Below are 19392 nucleotides of genomic sequence, written 5' to 3' on the forward strand. Positions count from 1 at the left end.
CAGACCTCTGCGTCCCTTGCTGATTGTTGTTGTTTTATTTAACACAAGCACCCGGGGCTGTGTGAGGATCGGGGCTTGAAGAGCCAAAGGACTCAGAGAAAAAAGGTGAACAGCTGTGGTTCTTGTCAAATACAAAGCCTGAATCTGTTGTTTCATCATTTCCCCATATTGGACATTTGTTATTTTAATTGTTGTTGTTTTTACAAATAACATTATAATGAAACCCTCTGTGCGCTTAACTATCCTTTTGCATTATTTCCTTTAATTTCTAAGAATGGGATTACTGATCAAAGAGTGTGAACATTTTAATGTCTGTTCTGAAACGTTGCCCAAAATTTCTCTGACTAGTTGAACCAATTTACTCCACAACTAGCAATATACGAATGTATCAGTTTTACTACAACCTTGCCAGCATTACATATTATAGCTTTTTTTCCCCTCAAAACTCATTTACTTCAATAGCTACATACTTGAATCTAGTTCTTCTAACTCCAGGCTGGGTAATATTCCTCCCTCAACCCAGCAGTTCTATCTCTTGCCCTTCTGAGTGGCTTAAACTACCAGTAAGGTGTCAAGGATAAATGAGAAGAAAGGTCATCCTGAGTCAGTGCATATCTGCCAAGCTTCGGAAGGTTTTTGAGGCTGTCTGGGGGAGAATGTGCAGTGCGGAAGAACTTAGGCTCTGGAATCAGGGAGACCTGGCTTGGATCCCATTCCTTCTGCTTTCTGGCTGTGTGGCCTTAGACAACCTAACTAACCTCTCAGGACTCAGTTTCCTCACCCGAAAGGCAGGAATAATAAAACTGTCTGCAGCATAGTGATACATTGCAGATGCTAAATAGAAGTTAGCTGATTCTGTGTGCTATATGGATACTGAAATGCATATTATTATTATTTTTTTAATAAGGTTTTGGGGGATGGGGGCTATCTTTTGTAGTTTCTATTTTCTTGTATTATAGTAAGAGATTGTGGTCTAGATAATTTTTGCTTTCCTTTTTTTTTTTTTAACTTTGGGTTTATTTATTTATTTATTTATTTATTTATTTATTTATTTATTTATTTATGGCTGTGTTGGGTCTTCGTTTCTGTGCGAGGGCTTTCTCCAGTTGTGGCAAGTGGGGGCCACTCTTCATCGCGGTGCGCAGGCCTCTCATTATCGCGGCCTCTCTTGTTGCGGAGCACAGGCTCCAGACGCGCAGGCTCAGTAATTGTGGCTCACGGGCCTAGTTGCTCCGCGGCATGTGGGATCTTCCCAGACCAGGGCTCGAACCCGCGTCCCCTGCATTGGCAGGCAGATTCTCAACCACTGCGCCACCAGGGAAGCCCAGCATATTATTTTATATATATTTTTGAATACTCATATAATTTTTATGAACTATTGACTTGAGATTGGAATTGTTCCATTGAAAGGTACATACAAATTAAACTTTATAGATATTGACAAAATGCCCTTTAAAAAGATCATTCCTCTTTATACACCCACAAATACCATCGATAACACTGGATATTTTCAATCTTGTTAAATATTTTTAGCTTGATGAACAAAACCTAATAGCTTATTATTGTTTTTATGCGCGTTTCTTTCATTATTAGTGAGGTCAAGTATTTTATGTGGCAATCGGCCAGTTGTATTTCCTCTCCTATGAATTGTCTGTTCTTGATTGCTTGTTAACGGGCACAGATTATTTTACCAACAGTTAGTGTTTTAAACGTTTACTAGGGCTTTATGAAGAGCTGGCTTGAGGGTTACTGTGAGATTATCATTGGTCTTACTCTTTTTTTTTTTTTTTTTTGGCCACATGGCTTGTGGGATCTTAGTTCCCCGACCAGGAATCGAAACCAGGCCCCCTGAAGCGGAAGCACCGAGTCCTAACCACTGGACCACCAGGGAATTCCCTCATTGGTCTTACTCTGATTTCCTTTAGCTTCTAAGCATAATGGCTAGTGTTTCTTTTCATGAGTTTTATATAGCAGTGGTTCCTCTCTTAGTCTGTTAGGTGGTTTGTCTTGAAGGGACATGAGACAAAGGCTGCTAATTGTTTCCAAATATCCATTCTCCTGGTGGAGGATTGAAGACGGCTGCAAATTCTGTCACTCCCCACATAGAGAAGTGCATTTATTTCTCCTCCTCTTGAACTTGGACTGGCCCTTTGACTGCTTTGACCCGTAGAAGGTGGGGAAGTGATGCTATGCCTAAGCTTTGAGAGGGTTTGGAAGCTTCTGCTCCGTGTTTTAGGCCATGCTGTTGGAGAGACATCACATGGAGAGGAGAGGCCATGAGACCATAATGAGAGGGAGAGGGGCTCACGTGTCCCAGCATCTTAGTTGACTACAGTTCTGTGCGACCAGCAGAAGAATTGCCCAGCTGACACCACTCAACCCATAGACCCATGAGAGAGAACAAAATGATTATTGTTATTTTTACTTATTTTTTGGTTGTTGTTATTTTAAGCCACTGTTTTAGGGCAGTTTACTAGGGAGAGAAAGCACTCCCTATGTCCTTTAGTAACCAAACACTGATTTTTACCTGGACACATTGTAGTGCAGCTGAAACACCACATTTCTTGGCCTCTCTTTCAGGGAAGTGTGGCCAATTTGACTAAATTTTGGATAAGGACGTGTTGTTCCGTGTTTCTAGAAAGTCACCTGAAAAAAAAAAGGGGGGCAGGCCCTTTTCTCCATTCCTCAAATTTGCTACCTGGAACGGATGTGATGGCTGGAGCTCTAGCAGCCAGACTGAACCATAACAACAGGAATCACATCCTAGGGATGGCAGAATGGCTGGCTGGAAGGTACCTGGATCCCTGGCAACTTTATAGAGCTAGAATACTGCAGTCCTGAACCTCCTACTTCCACACATATTTTATATGGGTTGGAAAGAAACTTCTTATCTGATTTAAGCCATTGTCTTTTTTTCTATTCTATGCAGCCGATAATCCTAAGTGACATAGGGCAAGACCAAATTCCATTATGAAGCACGTTACCTTGCCTTTGCAATAGGGGCCTATGTCATGATGATTCATTTTCCTACTTTGTGGGAACCCTGCCTAAGGCTACAGTGGTGAGCAAAATTAGACACAGTTCCTACCCTCACACAGCTTACACTTAAGCAAAGAATCACAAAGCCAATGGGAAACTGTAACTGAGGCAAGCCCTTGACAAACAGGTTCATGGTGCCAGGAGAGCCCATAACGTGGCCTTTGCCGAATCACGGAGGTCCAGGTCTGGAAATGATGTTTGAGCTGAGGTCTGAAAGGTAGGCTTGGGTGAACTCAGGGATAAGGGTACAGAAGAAGACCATTCCAGGCAGAGGTGACAGCACGTAGAGGAGCAACGGCAAGTACAATGGGAAGAAAGATGGTGCGGCTAGAGTGGGGAGATGAAGTGAGTTCTGTGTGCATGAGGCTGGAGAGCATGGTAGATGAGAGAACTAGGAGGTCATGTTTGTGAGTCTGGTCTCTGTTTTAAGAGCAATGGAAAACATTGGAGGTTTTTTTTAAGCTGGCGAGCAGACAGTGGTCTAAAAGAGAAGATAGTAGCAGAGGGGATGGAGAGAAGTCAAAAGATCCAAGAGATATTTCTCATACCCACTCTTGTGCTTGGGTCCCTGTCTTCGGTTTTTATTTGTCATTGAGAAGTTGAATTGACCTCACTCCTTAATTTCTGGTGAAATCAGGCACATTTGTTAGGATATGGTTTGGAGTGCATGTGACTCAGTGACAATAGTGGTTTAGACAAGTTGGAAACATTTCTTTTTCATATAAAAGTTGGAGCTCATATGGTGGCTCTACTCCAGGAAGTCATCAAGGTCCCAGTCTCCTGTCTTGCTGCTTTTTTGTCCCTAGGATGTTGCCTTCATCTGTATGACCCAGGTTGGCTCTCCTCAACATTCCAGCCAATGGGAAGGGGAAGGGGGAAGGAGAGACTGTATCTCTTCCATTTTGGGGCATGGTTTAGGAGTCACACGCATTGCTTCTTCTTATATCTCAATGCCCAGAACTTAGACACATCATCACTTAGCTGCAAGGGAGGCTTGGAACTGTAATATTTATTCTGTATAGCTATGTGCCTGGCTAAAACTAGAGAGTTCTAGTATTATAGGTTACTGGAGGAGAAAATACACCTGTGAGGGGACTTCCCTGGTGGTCCAATGGTTAGGACTCCGTACTTCCACTGCAGGGGGCACAGGTTCGAACCCTGGTTGGAGGACTAAGATCCTGCATGCCGTGCGGCCAAAAAACAAACAAACCAACCAAACCAAACCAAACCAAAAAAAAAAACCACCTGTGAGCCAAATCCAGCCATGCCCATTCATTTACATATGGTCTATGGCTGCTTTTGCACCATAAGGACCCTTGTTTCTGCAGCAAGTAGACAGTCTGAGGGCCAAAAGAACTCCTGGTATCCTATTGTGTGGTTGGCTGGTGGCCTGAAGTTTCCCCCAGGTCACCAGCACAAAGGACTGACTGCGGGACTGATAGTGGCAGCAAGGGCCCTGGAGAAACAGCGGGAGGAAAGATGGTTGCCGACAGGGCTCTAGATTCCACAGCAAGTGGGCAGGCTAGTGCCCCAAGGGCTGCCACTCTCCTGTGACCCCAGTACATGTGCAAGCTGTAAGGGACCCCTGAGCACCAGCTTGCTGGCGGGTTTGGGGCCGACAGGTGGAACGGGCCTCCCAAGGGCTGAAAAGGCTCTCCATTTCCACAGCACATGTTAGGCTGACAGTCGAAAGGGCCTCCAGTTCTCCAGCACACGTGCAGGTGGGTACCGTGGCAGGTGGGCGGGCTGGTGACACGAAGGGTCCATGGCCCCAGCGTGAGGTCAGAGTGTGAGTGGAAGGGCCCCCGGGTTACCAGTGCACGGGAAGGATGGTGGCTGAAAGAGCTCACTCAAGAGCTCACGGGCAGGGTAATAGCTAGAGAGGCCCTAGGCTTCCCAATACCGGACACCTGTACAGTTGCCAGAAGTGCTCTCCGCTCAACGTCACACGAGCAGGCTGATGGCTGCATGACCTTTTGTTCCCCAGCACCGGGGCAGGCTGGGGGACGAAATGACGTGGGGGAACCCTAGTGCGTGGCTAGGTTTCTGGCAGGAAGGGCTCTCGGGACACCAGGATTCTGGTACGATGGTAGCCGAGAGGGCTCCTGTTTCCTCGAAATGCGGCTGGTGTTGAAGGAACAAAGGGCCCTCGGCTTTAAAGCACGTGAGGCCGGTGCACAGCTCTGGGCAGGTGAATTACTGGAATGGCTCCTGCTTCCCCAGCACGCAGAGACGCTGGGGGCCCGAATGGCTTGGAAACCACGCGGGGTGTCCAGTTGGAGACCGGAAGGCCCTCTGGGACACCAGGGCGCCGCAGGAAAGAATCGCCAAAAGGCATTTGTCTTCCACAGCACTCCGGAGGCCTGAGAGTGGAAGGTGTTTTAGTTCTCCCGTCTGCCGCAAACTGGGGTGCTGAAGGATCCACGGATTTCAGGCCGGCTGGTGGTCAGATGGGCCTCGAATTGGTTCTGCAGTGATGATCAGTGGGTAGCCGGAAGGGAGCTGGACGCACCAGCAGGGAGGAAGGACGGTGGCCAAGAAGATTCTCCCTTCCTCAGCACACGGGCAGGTTGTTAACCGGAAGAGCTCTTGGCTCCACTCTAAGGCAGGCCTGTAAGGTGGCCAGAAGGGATCTGATGTCCACAGCGTGTGGGCAGGCTGGAGGCCGGTTAGCTCTCTGTTCCCCAGCCCAGGAGCAGGTTAGGGGATAAAATGACCAGCGGAACCCTAGTGGGCGGTCCTGTTTGTGACCGGGACAGTCCCTTCAACCAGTGCAGAGTAGGATGGTGGCCCAGAGGGTTCTCACTTCCAGAGAGCACAGGCACATGCGGCCTGGGGCCAGAAGGGCTCTGGGCTCCCCACCGAGCAAGAGCCATAGGGTGGCTAAAAGGACCTCGCTTTTCCACAGCACGCAGGCAGGCCCACGGCTGGTGGGTCCTCTCCCCCAGCACGCAGCAGTTAATATCACCCTGCCGAATGTCAGCCGCCCGCCTTTGTTGGTGAGTCTCTCCTTTCTAGCTGCACGTTCTGTGCACTCAACCTAAAATAAGGTCTTGGACTTAGGTTTCCAAACGTCTAGGCAGAGAATGTCCAGTTCGATATTTTTAAAGCCTTGAGGACTTGTCAAAAGAGGCGAATGTTTCCTTGTTCTTGTTAAAGCGCCCTCTCCCTCTTTTCTCCATACACTGTGGATCAAAGTAAATAAGACAGAATTGGTCTTTAGCTTCACAGAGATTACAGTGTGCTGTGAAGACATGAAACACAGATAACTAATTGGTGTACTTGCGGTATGTATTGTGAGAGACAAGTACTTTGTGCTATGAAAATAAACAGCAGGGGGACCTGACCGATTGTGAGGGTCAGGGAAGACTTTCTAGACGAAGTGTGAGACATGAGCTGGAGTTATCAGCAATGTTATCTAGATCAGTGGTTCTTAAACTTTAGTGTGCGTCAGAATCAGCCAGATCATTTGAAAAACTCCGAGGGCTGGGCCTCACCCCGGAGTTTCTAATTCAGTAGGTTTGGGGTGGAGCTGATTTGCATTTCTAGCATGTTCCCAGGTGATACTGATGCTGCCAATTCAGGGACCACACTTTTTGAGAATCACTCATTTGAGCCATAAGTATCTCGCAACAGGTGTGCTGGGGCACGGTGGTGAACCTGGGTTACAGTGGCCAGCTGAGAAATTGCTGTCTTCAGCTCTCAAGGGCAGCCAGGCTTGGGGGCTGGGGCAGAACTCAAGGATGGTCGTCTTTAGCTGGGGATGGTCTTATTTATTCCCCCAGCATGCTTTACAAACATTATACTTATCTACCAGGGTAGTGAAACAGTTTGGGAAAGACTGACCTGGTCAGAAGGGGGAGAGGTGGGTGGTAAGTGTCAGGGAGAGAGAAGAATTTGTCTGAGGGCCTTGCATCAGGAAAGAATGCTGCATCTTCAAAAACCTGAGAGAAAGCCAGTGAAGTTGCGTAGCGGAGAATATTCAGGGAAAACGATACTGAAAGAATTTAGAGGATCAGCTCATAAAGGATTTGGAGGTCCTCATGAAGGATGCAAAATAATGGGAAGCCACTGAGAAATTTTAATCAGGGTAATGGATTGGAAGGGTACAGGTATGCATGTGGGAAGACCCATTAGGAAATGACTGCATAGTTTAGGATGGAAATGGTGGTACGATTCAAGGTGGATAAAGTGAAGATAGAAGCATTAGAAAGATGTTTTGGAGGTAAAGCAATAGAACTTGGTGATTATTGAATGTAGAGGTTGAAGGATAAGGCGGTGTCTGATATGATTCTCAGATGTCTAGCTTGAAATAATTTTTTTTTCCTGAGATAAACCACACTGGTGGTCAAATTTGGGAGAAAGAGCAGTTTTGGAGATGCTGCATATGAGATGTCCTTGTTTGTATCACTTAATTGGAGATGTTGGGCAGGAAGCTGGATATGCGGCGCTGGACCACAGAGGACATATATGTTTAAGGGTAAGCACAGAGGACATGGGATGTGTATGTCTGGACCTTAGTGGACACACAAATATGTGGTCTGGACCTCAGGACACGCAGGTGTGTGGAGCTCGGCATCAGAAAATGTCCAAATGGGTATTGTTAGTGTGCAGAAAGATGGTCCCTGAAGCCGTGGTAGGTATGTGGAACATAGATTGCAAACTCCAGTGCCCATAGGGGCCAGGCAGGTAACATATGAGAATGTAGGCCACATGCATATTTTGTTTGAGTCAGTGACTGGTACTGTCTACTCCAGCTGTATATTGCCATATCATTATAGGGATTTTTCAGCTGAGGCCAGGAATCTGGATTTTTTCACAAAATGTCTTGGTTTTAAATGCTGGCTCAATTTAAAAAGTTGATCGGGGCCAAATAAAACACATGTATTGGAAGTGGCGCACCTCTGCCAGTTGATAGCTTCTACTGATGGCTGAGAAGGGAGGAGTGTCTAGGCCCAAGCTGTGAGGAATCCTGTTGAATGAACAAATTCAAAAGTCTGGTAGAAAAGGATGTAGAGTGGCCAGAGAGGTTGAATCAGGAGGGCACGGTGTCCTGAAAGTCAAGGCAAGAGGACGTTCAGTCTTCAGTGCTCTGTGGTGACCTAGGTCCCAGTGCCTCTAGGATGGATGTAAAGAAACCACTAGCTAGATAATGCTTTAGGAAATGCCCATGGTGGAAAATGTTTGTGCCGTGATCCATTTCTCTTTAATCTAGAGGATAGAGCTTCAAGACTTTAACAACTTCTCTGAATTCACATGTAAAGCCTTATAAACACTGTCCTGAGTCCCTTTCCTTCTACTGTCCAAACCTCACTCACGTTATAATTTTAAAAGTCTTGTTTTAATCTGATGGACAGATCTTGTTTTAATCTCGGGTTGTAATTTTATTTGATCCAGAGAGATAGGAAATTCAATTCTTGTGAAACGGTCATTGTCAGGCCACAAAAAAACTGTGGGGTTTGTTTCCAAGTCCTCCTTTTGCTAGGAAAGTAAGCTTGAGTTAAAACTTAGAATAATAAGCTGAATGCTGTATCAAAGAGAGTCAGATCTCAGTTCTCTTCCATAGGTTTCTATTATAGTTTACTAGAAAGAGCACCTCTAGAGTAGGAATAAGAAGACTTACTGTCTGGTCTTAGGCACATCAATGATCCTTGTCTTAGCTGTAAATAAGGATACTAATATCTCTGCTCACACTATAGGGGTCTTGTTGTATGGATCCAAAAGAAGAAAAAAAATCAAAGTACCTGAAAGTGATTTTAAAATGTTAGTGTCAATATGAAATATTGATATGAAGTATCAGTATAGTGTTGCCAAACGCCAGTTCGTGTGCCCAGTGCACGGTGAGTCCAAACAAACTGAAGTGTCAGAGTTTGGAGCAGAGAAAGGTTTATTGCAGGGCCGAGCAAGAAGAACAGGTGGCTGGTGCTCAAAAAACCTGAACTCTCCGATGGTTTTGGGGGAGAAGTTTTTATAGGCAAAATTTGGGGTGAGGGCTGCAGGGTGTGTGACTTTCTTCTGATTGGTTGGTGGTGAGGTAACAGGGCGGTGCTCCAGGAATCCTGTGCTCAGCCTGAAGTTACCATCCTCCCCCTGGGTGGGGGCCTTAGTTCCTGCAGAAGAACTCAGAGATATACGGCTATGTGTATCCCTTGAGGAGGAACCAGGATGCTGCCCAGGATGCTGCCCCATCTCTGGTGCACTATTGTTTCTTAGCTGCTGCTCCTTTGTTTCTGCATTCCCTGACTTCCCTGATTAGCAACTGTTTGAATCTGCCCTTTGGAACTCAGGGAAGGTCTAGGAGGCTGAAGTCCTTTTCCTACAAACAAGAAATGGGGGACACATAAAGGCTTTTGTATCCAGGAAGGCCCCGCAGGGTCCTGCTTGGTTTCAATAGTACGGTTTATCAATACGAAGTTGAACTTCTGCTTTAGAAGTTGAGAAGGACCCTCAACACAGACATCCATAAATTATGTTACCCAATACTTGCTTACATATGCTACTGATGGGAAATAACTTAAATGGACTATATAATTTATCATCCAAACCAGAACACTTTGAAGTGTGAAAAGGGGTGCTATTAATAGTTCTCCAGGACAACAGGCAAAAACCAGGACTGTCCAGGGTGCAGTGGGATTTATGATCACCCCAGGCATCGGTAAAATGTCCCTGGATATATAGTTTTCTCAGATGGTGTGGTGACATCAGCTCTGTGTATGCCAAATGCTTTTTTTTTTTTTTTTTTTTTTTCCCTAAAAACTCACTCACTTGGATATGCGGTAAGGACACCTCAGTTTCACAAACTGGAATCCTGGTCTAAGTGAAAGGAAAGAAAATAATAAGCACAAAATTTACCATCTCCAGCTCCCATCCTTGTTTCTAAAAGGCATTTAGAAATTCATCAGAAGGATTTGCTTCCATCTAGCATTCTTAACCTTAACGAAGTAATTCAGTTTTTAACTCTTAGAGAATACTGTGGTGGGTGAAAAGCAGATTGGATAAGTCTTCACTGAGAGGAAGGGAAAATACTACATAATGGAATTAGCACGCTAAAGATGGTAGGTTCAGTAGCGTCATATCCCAGGCAAACTAATATACAATGCATTTATATTCTCATGCAAGTAGATGAGATACAATGGTATGCATAGAATTTGAATGTTTCAAATGACTCATTTGGAGCCTGGCTTCAGCTCTAGCTAGCCCCCTTAGGCCCCAGTGATTGGGGGATTGGAAGGTGGGATTAACAGGACAATAATCTACATATGTTTTCATTTTATGAGTTTTTATCTTCTCAAGTTTGAGGTGGGTTTCATACCTTTGTTAGAAGTCTTGCTGGAATGTGATTGAATGCCGGTGGCAGCTGGTGTATTAGGCGAAGACAGTGCTAAAGATGGACATTTCTCCATAATCAGGTAAGTAGGCAAGCTGGCCTTTGTTCTCTGCAGAGTCTGAAGTGCTCTCGGCTCTGCAGCATCGCACATGAAAAGCCGCCCATCTGAACTGACAAAGAGATCTTTATTTCTCTTCCACAATGCACAGAGAAAAGGTAGAAAGAGAACTGGAATGTGAATTTATTTCTTTGGGAGTATGTGCTCTCAGTTTGAGCAAAGGAAATGCTAATGGAAGTTAGGTTCCCGCTTCGTTTCCTGTCTCACGTTGTTGTATTACGATTTTGTGATGGGTCTGGGTCCAGAAGTGCAGCCTCACTCTCAGTGGCCCGGTGGAGCAGCGCAAAGAGCCGCTGCCTGGGAGGGAGGAGGGCCCTGCGCCCCCCTCCCCCAGCTCTGCCCCTGGCTAGAAGGAATGTGCCCCGAGCCAGGCTGGGCCAGAGTTTCCCCGATTCGAAAATCCACACGTAGAGAGAGATAATTGAGGACATAATACTGTGATTAACATGTTCAGCCTTTGAGTCGGTGGAAAGAAAGTTGCCGTCTAAATATTTATTTATTTTCAGGACCACAGTTCTGTGTTGTTCTGTATGTAGTAACCCCGCTGAATTCAATGCAAACATCTTGGGCACATTCAGATAATGACTTTGGGGTTGGCAAAATAGTATTGATTAGAGGCACTATCACCATTTTATGTCAGTTTATTAACCAAATGGTAAAAACAATTCTTGTTTCACTGTGGTATTTTGAGCGTTTTTCTGACTACTCTAATTTGGGGTCTCGGTAATGGCTCTATTCAGAGCAGTAGCATTTGTTTGGTTGCTTTGTTATGGGTCTTGCGTGGTGGTTGTTACGCCAAATGGTGGAGAACTGTTTCCTGCTACTTGTCCAATCTGAAATTGATTTAAAGGCTCTAAGTCCATATTGGGAGAAACAAAATTCATTGGAACTGCTTTGTTCACTTTGATGAGCGAAATTTGCTATTAGCCTTCTGGTCTTATTTTGATTTAGAGATGTTTCACCTCAAATACCTGTAGCAGTTGACGGAAGCTCCTAGAACACTTGATCAAATAAAGACGATGAACATCCATTGGCAAAGCTGCATTTAGGGTGGGGAGTAGAGCAGGGCATCTTGGAGCCGGCATTTCCTGTACAGTATTCAGTCGTTTGACAAGTGGGCATTGAACTCATCCCTTGAATCGGGTATTTTCTAGGTTCTGGAACTGCAAGAGGGAAAGTTGGAGAATCCTGTTCAATGCAGGATTGTCACTTAAAACGCATCTCCTTCCTAACCCAGCCCTTGGTAGTGCTTTGGGACTCTGAGCAGAGAGCACCAGTTTATGGGAAACGCGGGAAAATTTAAAGCCTTTTGTCCTTCAGCCAAGATGTCTTTTTCTTTTGTATTTTAAGCATAGAACATTCAGCACAACACTAGCAAGAATCTAACTGGATATTGAGCTGTACACATTTCTACCAGATGGCTCTTATCTTTGATATTATGTGCAGAAGGGTCAGAGTTAACCTCGGTGGTGTTCAGTTCAGTTCCTGGGGCTTCCAGTGTATCTTGCCTTCTTTGGAAACCATTTCCTGGTGTTCTAATTCTGTATCTTGCCAAGTAGCAAAAGCATGGAGAAAAACCCCGGAAGTAGCTTGCGGTGAAGTTGCAAGTTTTTTTGGCTCTTCTCCAAACACTCGTGAGCTTCATTTGTGCTCACATATAAGAAAAGCCAACCCAGATCTCCTATGCTTTATTTAGCGCTTAAACTTTAATTGCAGGGTATAAATGATACCATTAGGAACCGATATCAATACTAATGCCACCTATATTATTATTTACTCGGTTGAAAACTAAGCTCGTTGAAATATATTTATTAACACTGCACTCTAGAACTACACATTTAAAGCTTAATTCTATGGCTGTTCTTGAATTCTCAGCATACTACAGTGTCGGGACTTCTTAGCTCGAGATAAATTCGTTATGAAAATGGAGTGATGAAGTGTGTTAGGGAATTTTTTTCTCAGGTAACAAATACAAGGTGGTTTATTTAGAGGATTAAGCACCCCTTGTGGAATTTAAGCCTCTTTAGCCAACAAAGAGTTAAATTCAGCATTTACGACGTATAAACTTTGCTCCTTAGCATTAAAATGTACCTTATTCATTCCTTAGATTTCTCTTTCAACCATGGCTATTGTTTGTCACTAACAGCTAGCTTTTGTGAAGTTAATAAATGTGCATAATAAGGACATAAAGGTATGGAGAAGTAATACTGTAATCCTTTTGTTTGGATAATCAGTCTAATGTATGCAAATTAAACCTTATTAGTACTAGGGTTTTGTGTCTGCTTATCAAAATGTGCCATTTTCATGAAAATTGGAAGTCCATTATATAAAGTTATTATTAACAATCATTTAGGAATTATATACGGTATGCAAATTAAAGTTGATTACAACTAATTAAGGGCTTTCTTTGTTATTTGACCTTGTCTGCTTTTTATGTAAATATGTTTCTTTTGGTCTGGCATATTTTTAGACTCAGAAAAGTATATTAAGACAAGTTACATTATGTATTTTTTAATATATCTTTGTGTTGCCATTGTCTGTGCCCCTCATTTTGCAGAGGCACACATGATATGTAGAGCCGTACATCTTGCTGTTTGGGGATGGTTCTCTAGGTGACTAGAATTTCAGAAATAGAAAACAATCAAATTTCCAAGTCTCTTCAATAAGTTTAATGGAATATGAGCACAAATCCAGTATAACATATAAACAGTCTTCATGCCAGAATGCCCTTTTTTCCACTATTTATTGACTACAGTGAGCCTTGGGTTGCAGATTTCCAAATGGAGCTAAGTAATAAATGATTATTACTCGCGTACAAGGTGCCCTGCAAAACCTAATTGTTATCCATGAAAGCATTTGGCTAAAGATAAGTGACTTCACCACAGAAGGTGTAACAGGTCCAGTACCATTGGCCTTTAGGAAGAACTGTGTGCTCTACGCGAAGACAGGGGAAGAATTTTCTTAGCGGGCAAAGAGGAAACATTTGAAATGAGACCTTTTAGCACTTATTAAGTTATATTTTTCCTTCAGTGTAATTGTTCTAGTTGTTTTCTGTGAACAAAGAAGCTTGATACAGTGTCTGGAGGAAAGGATCCTGGGGCACTAGGCTTACTTACGTGCATGATAGAAAAGACTTGTTAATCAATAGTGTTTCATTTGCTTTAAAGTATGTGGGTAGGAAAAGGAATGGGGAAGATAAACAGACCAAGAAAAGAGACCAGAATATTGCACAAATGGAGAAAAACAAATAGTACCTAGATATTTAAAAGAGGCAAACTATTTAAAACTCTTTAAAAGAGAAATTAAGAGCCAGATCATTGTTGAATTCATCCAAATTTTGAATATTTTCTTTTTTTTCCTTTGCTTTGAACAGCAACAGTTTAATCTTTGAAAAATGTCATTTGAACTCTTATAAAGGGATTGAAAATAAACTTATTCTTGAAGAATAATATACAAACAGAAAATTGCACATATCCTAAATGTACTGCTTGTTAAGTTTTCACAGACTCAACACTCTGATGTCACCAGGACTCAGATCAAGGAAAAAGTATATTAACAGTACTCCAATAGCCCCCACCTTTTTCATAAACCAGGTGACAGTATATGTATGGATCTGTTTCTGGCCTCTCTTGGGGAGAAGTGACATCTCTTCAATATCGAGTCCTTCAGTCTATGAACATGGTATGTCTTCTATAAAGGGAAGCTTTATGATTCAATAGCCACCCTGGAAAATGCAGGAAAATCAAGAAGAACGAGACTAAGTTCATACATTTCTCTGGGATTTTGAGGGCCCCTGCGCGGAGTAATGTCCCACTTCACCACGTTATCTAGGAAGGATGTGGATGTACTGCTGGGCTTCATGGAGTGGCTAAAGCTTGCATGTGGTGTCTTCTGTTTTCTAGTCACCACACGCTTTCATCATCCTTCTCACGGCAGGTGTTTGATGTCTTCCTCCTTTCCACAGGGCATTGGCCAGCATTTCTTGCCACTTTTGCTGTAGTTCCTCTGCTGAGAGTTTTTCATACAACACAGAGCATAGTGCTGTTGGTAGCGTTCCACTTTAGGTGCATGGCTCTTAGTGAACATTTTCTTTTCTTTTCTGTTTAAAGAGAAGCAAAATTTGTCCTTCTCAGTGTCAAAAATATGCCATGCTAAAATGTATAAACCACAACTCGGTTTTTATGTTTCTAGAGACCAAGGCTTTCTTATAGTTCCAGACTTTTTTCTTTCCCCTCAGCAAGATGTCGAACATTGGAATTCCTATCTCCACAGGAGAAAAGAAAAAGTCCTCATTTGCACCATGGTTCAGTAGGTACAAATGGAAAAACGATCTCATGATACTGGCCTCACAGATAATACAGGCTGTGTCTGAATTGTACCATAAGAAAGGTGCTGCCGTGGGTGCAGCTTTCCGCCTTCTAAGAAGATCCTTTGCTCTTGAAGGAGTTGCTGGGTGTGCCTGGAGAAGCTCCAAAAAGGTTAATAAGTGCCTGTGGAAGCAAGAGAGGGAAGATTGAAAGAGAACCCGGGAAATTCTCACAATGGTGCACGGAAAAGGAGGCAAACGCCAAGTCTCTAGTGTGTCTTCAGAACAATGAAGAGAAACATAAACACAAGGAGCAGGGTGGGTGACGCCCACCGCTGTCACGTGACTGGCTATGCAATCCGCACTTCCTTTCCCACATGCTGACTGCCTCCGAGCCTGGGAATGGGAGAAAGGGACGCAGAACACTCCTCACCTGGTCCTCGGGGAATGAGAAAAATGGGCTGGGGTGACTACTGTTGAGCTTTTAAGAGGCCCTAAGAACAGGGTCCCTAAAGTCACCATTTTGCTTTAGAAGGTTTATTATTTTACATTGCTCAAAATAACATGGTAAAATTAGAGGCAACACAAACAAGATTCAAGCTATGTGAGTCTTTTAATTCAGGCAGAATTTAATGTGTAATTAAAATTAATTATACCATAATGGAATTGTAGACACATGATTATTGCATCATCTTCCTTGCAGACAGGCATCTTGCTTCGCCTCACTCTGGCTTCTCAGGTTGAGGAGCATGCTGAGAGGCAGAGCCAATGGAATCCGACTGCATTTTGCAGGATGCGTCTGTTACAAGGTCCTTGTGGAAGTTAATTTTTGCTAGTGCTCATTTCAGAAGTGTTTGAAATATGCCCAAATGTAATGGCCTTGAAAAAAATCCTGCGTTTTAGTTTGCTTGGAGAAAAAGTCAGCCTTAAAATATCACCATTAGTAGCTGAAAGCATTTGTGTGTGTTGATCTCAAGTTTAGGATATCAACTGAGTGTTAGTGTTTGTGAATTGTGTGTGAAGTGTTTGGACTGTGTGTGAAGGTAAAAAGAATTTATTTCTCAGTTATAAATTCAAAATATGGGAGGGAGTCTGGAAATGATTTAGAATAGACCACTTTCTAAATTAGAGGGGAAGATGGGGCTAAACCTACACGTGGAAGTTTTGAGTCTCTTGTTAGAAAAAGAAATCCAAGGAAGGAAATCCCATTATATACTATAGTATATTATTTAAATATATAACAAATACAACAAGTTTGAATCAGTACTTCAGCCTGCATAATTAGACCTAGAGAGAGAGTTTTCTTAGCTTCAGTTTTCTTGGCTGTGATTTCAACACTAAAAGGAAATATTTCTCAAATATGAGTAAATTATAGTTCCTTTAATTATATGATTAATTAATTTTATACTTTTATTATGGAGCTTTTCAGACATACATATTCAGACCCTTTTAAGAGAAAAAAAGTCTCTTGGACTGTAGTGTTAAATTATTTTTGTTATATGCTAACATAACATCAGTTATAACTCCTGCTTTTTGCTCTTATAAAGCCAAACCAAGCAACGTATATGAAACACTAGCAAAGTATACCCACAACAGTTAAATTAACAATGTTAATTAATTAATTAATTAAAAAAATATTTATTTATTTATTTGGCTGCGCCGGGTCTTAGTTGAGGCATGCAGGGTCTTTGTTGCCACATGCAGGATCTTCACTGCCGCATGCAGGATCTTTAGTTGTGGCATGAGGGATCTAGTTCCCTGACTAGGGATTGAACCTGGGCCCCCTGCATTGGGAGCGTGGAGTCTTAACCACTGGACCACCAGGGAAGTCCCACATGATATTAATTTAAAGTAAAGGATGATGTTGCTTTTCTGAAGCTACTTTTTAAGCCTACCTATATTCTTTTTTCACTAGGTCACAATTCAAGCGGTCTTCCTTCTGGTCAAAATGATTATAAATTCATCTGAAAACTAGCACACAGAAATAGGATAATAGCCTTCCATTATAAGGCAGTCCAGGTGACCCAGGACATCAGTTAAGATGACTATGTAAATAAAGGATCAGCAAAATTTTTCCACAAAGGACCTGATAATAAATATTTTAAGCTTTGAGGACCATACAGTCTTTCACAACTACTCAACAACTGTCATTGGATCGTGAAATTGGTCATAGACAACATGTAAGTGAATGGGCTTGACCGTATTCCAATAAAACTTTATTTACTAAAATGGGTAGAGAGTGGATTTGGCCATAGGATATAGTTTGCCAACCCCTGACTTAAATGAAAATACAGGGTTAAAAATTCTGGGAGATATCTTTGTAGACCCTGTCGACTAAAAAAAGAAAATTCACAACCAAAGTTGAGAGTTACGTTTTACGCGGCAGGAATTTTTAGGACTTCAAGCCTGGGAGGCAGCATCTCAAGTAACCCCGAGAGAACTGCTCCGAGGAGGCGAGGAGGGAGCTAGGATATACAGGAGTTTTACAACAAAGGGCAGGTAGTAGGAACAAAAGATTACTGTTAATTAAAGAAAACTAGAAATCTCAAGGAATTTAGTGCTTTTCTATGTGTGGGAAGATGCAAGAGTCTGGGCTCACTAAAATCGTTCCTTTGATATGCACCTCAGCTATCTGGGGCCAGTATCCTGGGAAACTCATATCCTGAGTTCCCTCAGGGCTCACCGTCCTTGGGAGTGGCTGCAGTCTGATGGCTGCTAAATGGCAGGTATTTTTGTTTCCTTCCTGAGTTCCCTCAGAGCTAACCAGCTCACCATAGGCTGGTGGCTGCAATCTCGGGTGACTGTGACATCCTTTGTTTACTGATAACGACAGGGAGTATTCCATTTCTCAACTCCTATTTGAAGAACAATCTATCCCCCAGATTTCTGGGATTTGATGTAAGTGTGAGTGTGTGTGTGTGTGTGTGTGTGTGTGTGTGTGTGTTTAGATTTTCAAAAGCTCCACAAGTAAAACATTCTTATTTTGATAAGTGAAACAACTCATAGGTACATAAAGCAAATGTTATTAATCTTTTCCTCTACTTCCTCTATTCAGATAAACAATATTAATAGCTTAATTCACAATGAACACTTTTCTTCATGGTTGGACATATCTATAGAAATGTATATGTAGTCCCCATTCCACTCATTGATGGGTCTCTTCTATATGTGTTTCTTGGCATTAAAAAAAAACAAAAACAAATAATGTGTCACCTCTCCATCCAGGCCAATGGATGTAGATCTGCTTTTTCTCTTCAGTTTTTATTGTGAAAGGTGACATAATGGTAATGAATACCTATATAACCTTCACCCAGATTCAGTTACTGTTAACGTTTTACTGTATTTGTGTTCATGCTCCCCTTCCCCCATTTATCAGGGCGCGCCATGTAAAGTTGCCAATACTCAACTGCCACGTACAAAAATGGCAGTTTGATACAGTGTAACCTAATATTTTTTTCTGAATCATTTGAGACAGAGTAAATTGGACATTTTTCTAGCAAAATAAGTACCTTCTCCTACATACCCACAAGACCATTATCATACCTTAAAAAATCAACAATTCTATTTTATCTTCCTATATCCAGTTTATATTCAAATTTCCCTAATTGTGCCTGAAATATCCTTATAGCTACCTTTTTAGAACCAGAATCCAATCAAAGTTTACACATTACAGTTAGTTTTTTGCCTCTTTAGTCTCTTTTAATTTAGAATAGTTCCCTACCTTCCCCCCCCCTTTCTTTTTTTTTAAAATTAATTAATTTATTTTTGGCTGCGTTGGGTCTTCGTTGCTGCGCGTGGGCTTTCTCTAGTTGCGGGGAGGGGGGCCTACTCTTCGTTGCGGTGCATGGGCTTCTCATTGCGGTGGCTTCTCTTGTTGCAGAGCACAGGCTCTAGGCGTGTGGGCTTCAGTAGTTGTGGCTCGTGGGCTCAGTAGTTGTGGCTCACGGGCTCCAGAGCGCAGGCTTAGTAGTTGTGGCGCACGGGCTTAGTTGCTCCGAGGCATGTGGGATCCTCCTGGACCAGGGCTCGAACCTGTGTCCCCTGCATTGGCAGGCGGATTCTTAACCACTGTGCCACCAGGGAGGGGAGGTCCCTCCCCTTAAATCTTAACTTTTGGAAGAGACCAGTTCAGTTGTCTTGTAGAATATCCCACATTTTATATTTGTCTGATTATTTCCTCAGGGTGGTGTTTAACTCGTTCCTCTATTCTATTTGTTTCCTGGAATTTGGCAAAACGTTTGGCAATGGCAAGTAGAAAAAAAAAGCTTCCATGTTTGGTAAGAATAGTTTGTAGATGATTCTGTGTACTTCTGTTGTATAACATCAGACTGTTCTACTCCAAGTAATTTGACGATTTGGTTAAGGTAGTGACCACCAGATTTCTTCATTGTAAAGGTACGCTTTTTCCTTAACATTCTTTTAAAATAAGTGTAATGTTGATTACATTGTATAGCCTGGTTATATGGATAAATGAACTATAGCTTATTCAAACTATTCCTTTGTTGGTGAAGATTCAATTTGTTGCCATTCTTTTGCCATTGAAATGTCCCAATGAGCGTTCTTGCTTGTACTTAAGTATTCTTAAGTATTGGTGCTTTAATT

The 19392-nt window shown here is 42.7% G+C and overlaps 1 protein-coding gene across 1 annotated transcript in view; it reads right to left on the minus strand.

Moving 5' to 3' along the window:
* Positions 1-5469: 5469 nt before the first annotated feature.
* The window catches only part of LOC133081722 (small ribosomal subunit protein eS21-like), a 144785-nt gene continuing 130862 nt past the window's right edge, over positions 5470-19392 (minus strand). The window contains exon 2 of the mRNA XM_061178109.1: positions 5470-5650. Within this exon, the coding sequence (XP_061034092.1) occupies positions 5470-5650 (181 nt within the window). The remainder of the gene's footprint in view (positions 5651-19392) is intronic.

The sequence above is a fragment of the Eubalaena glacialis genome, chromosome X (assembly GCF_028564815.1).
Source record: "Eubalaena glacialis isolate mEubGla1 chromosome X, mEubGla1.1.hap2.+ XY, whole genome shotgun sequence".
NCBI lineage: Eukaryota > Metazoa > Chordata > Mammalia > Artiodactyla > Balaenidae > Eubalaena > Eubalaena glacialis.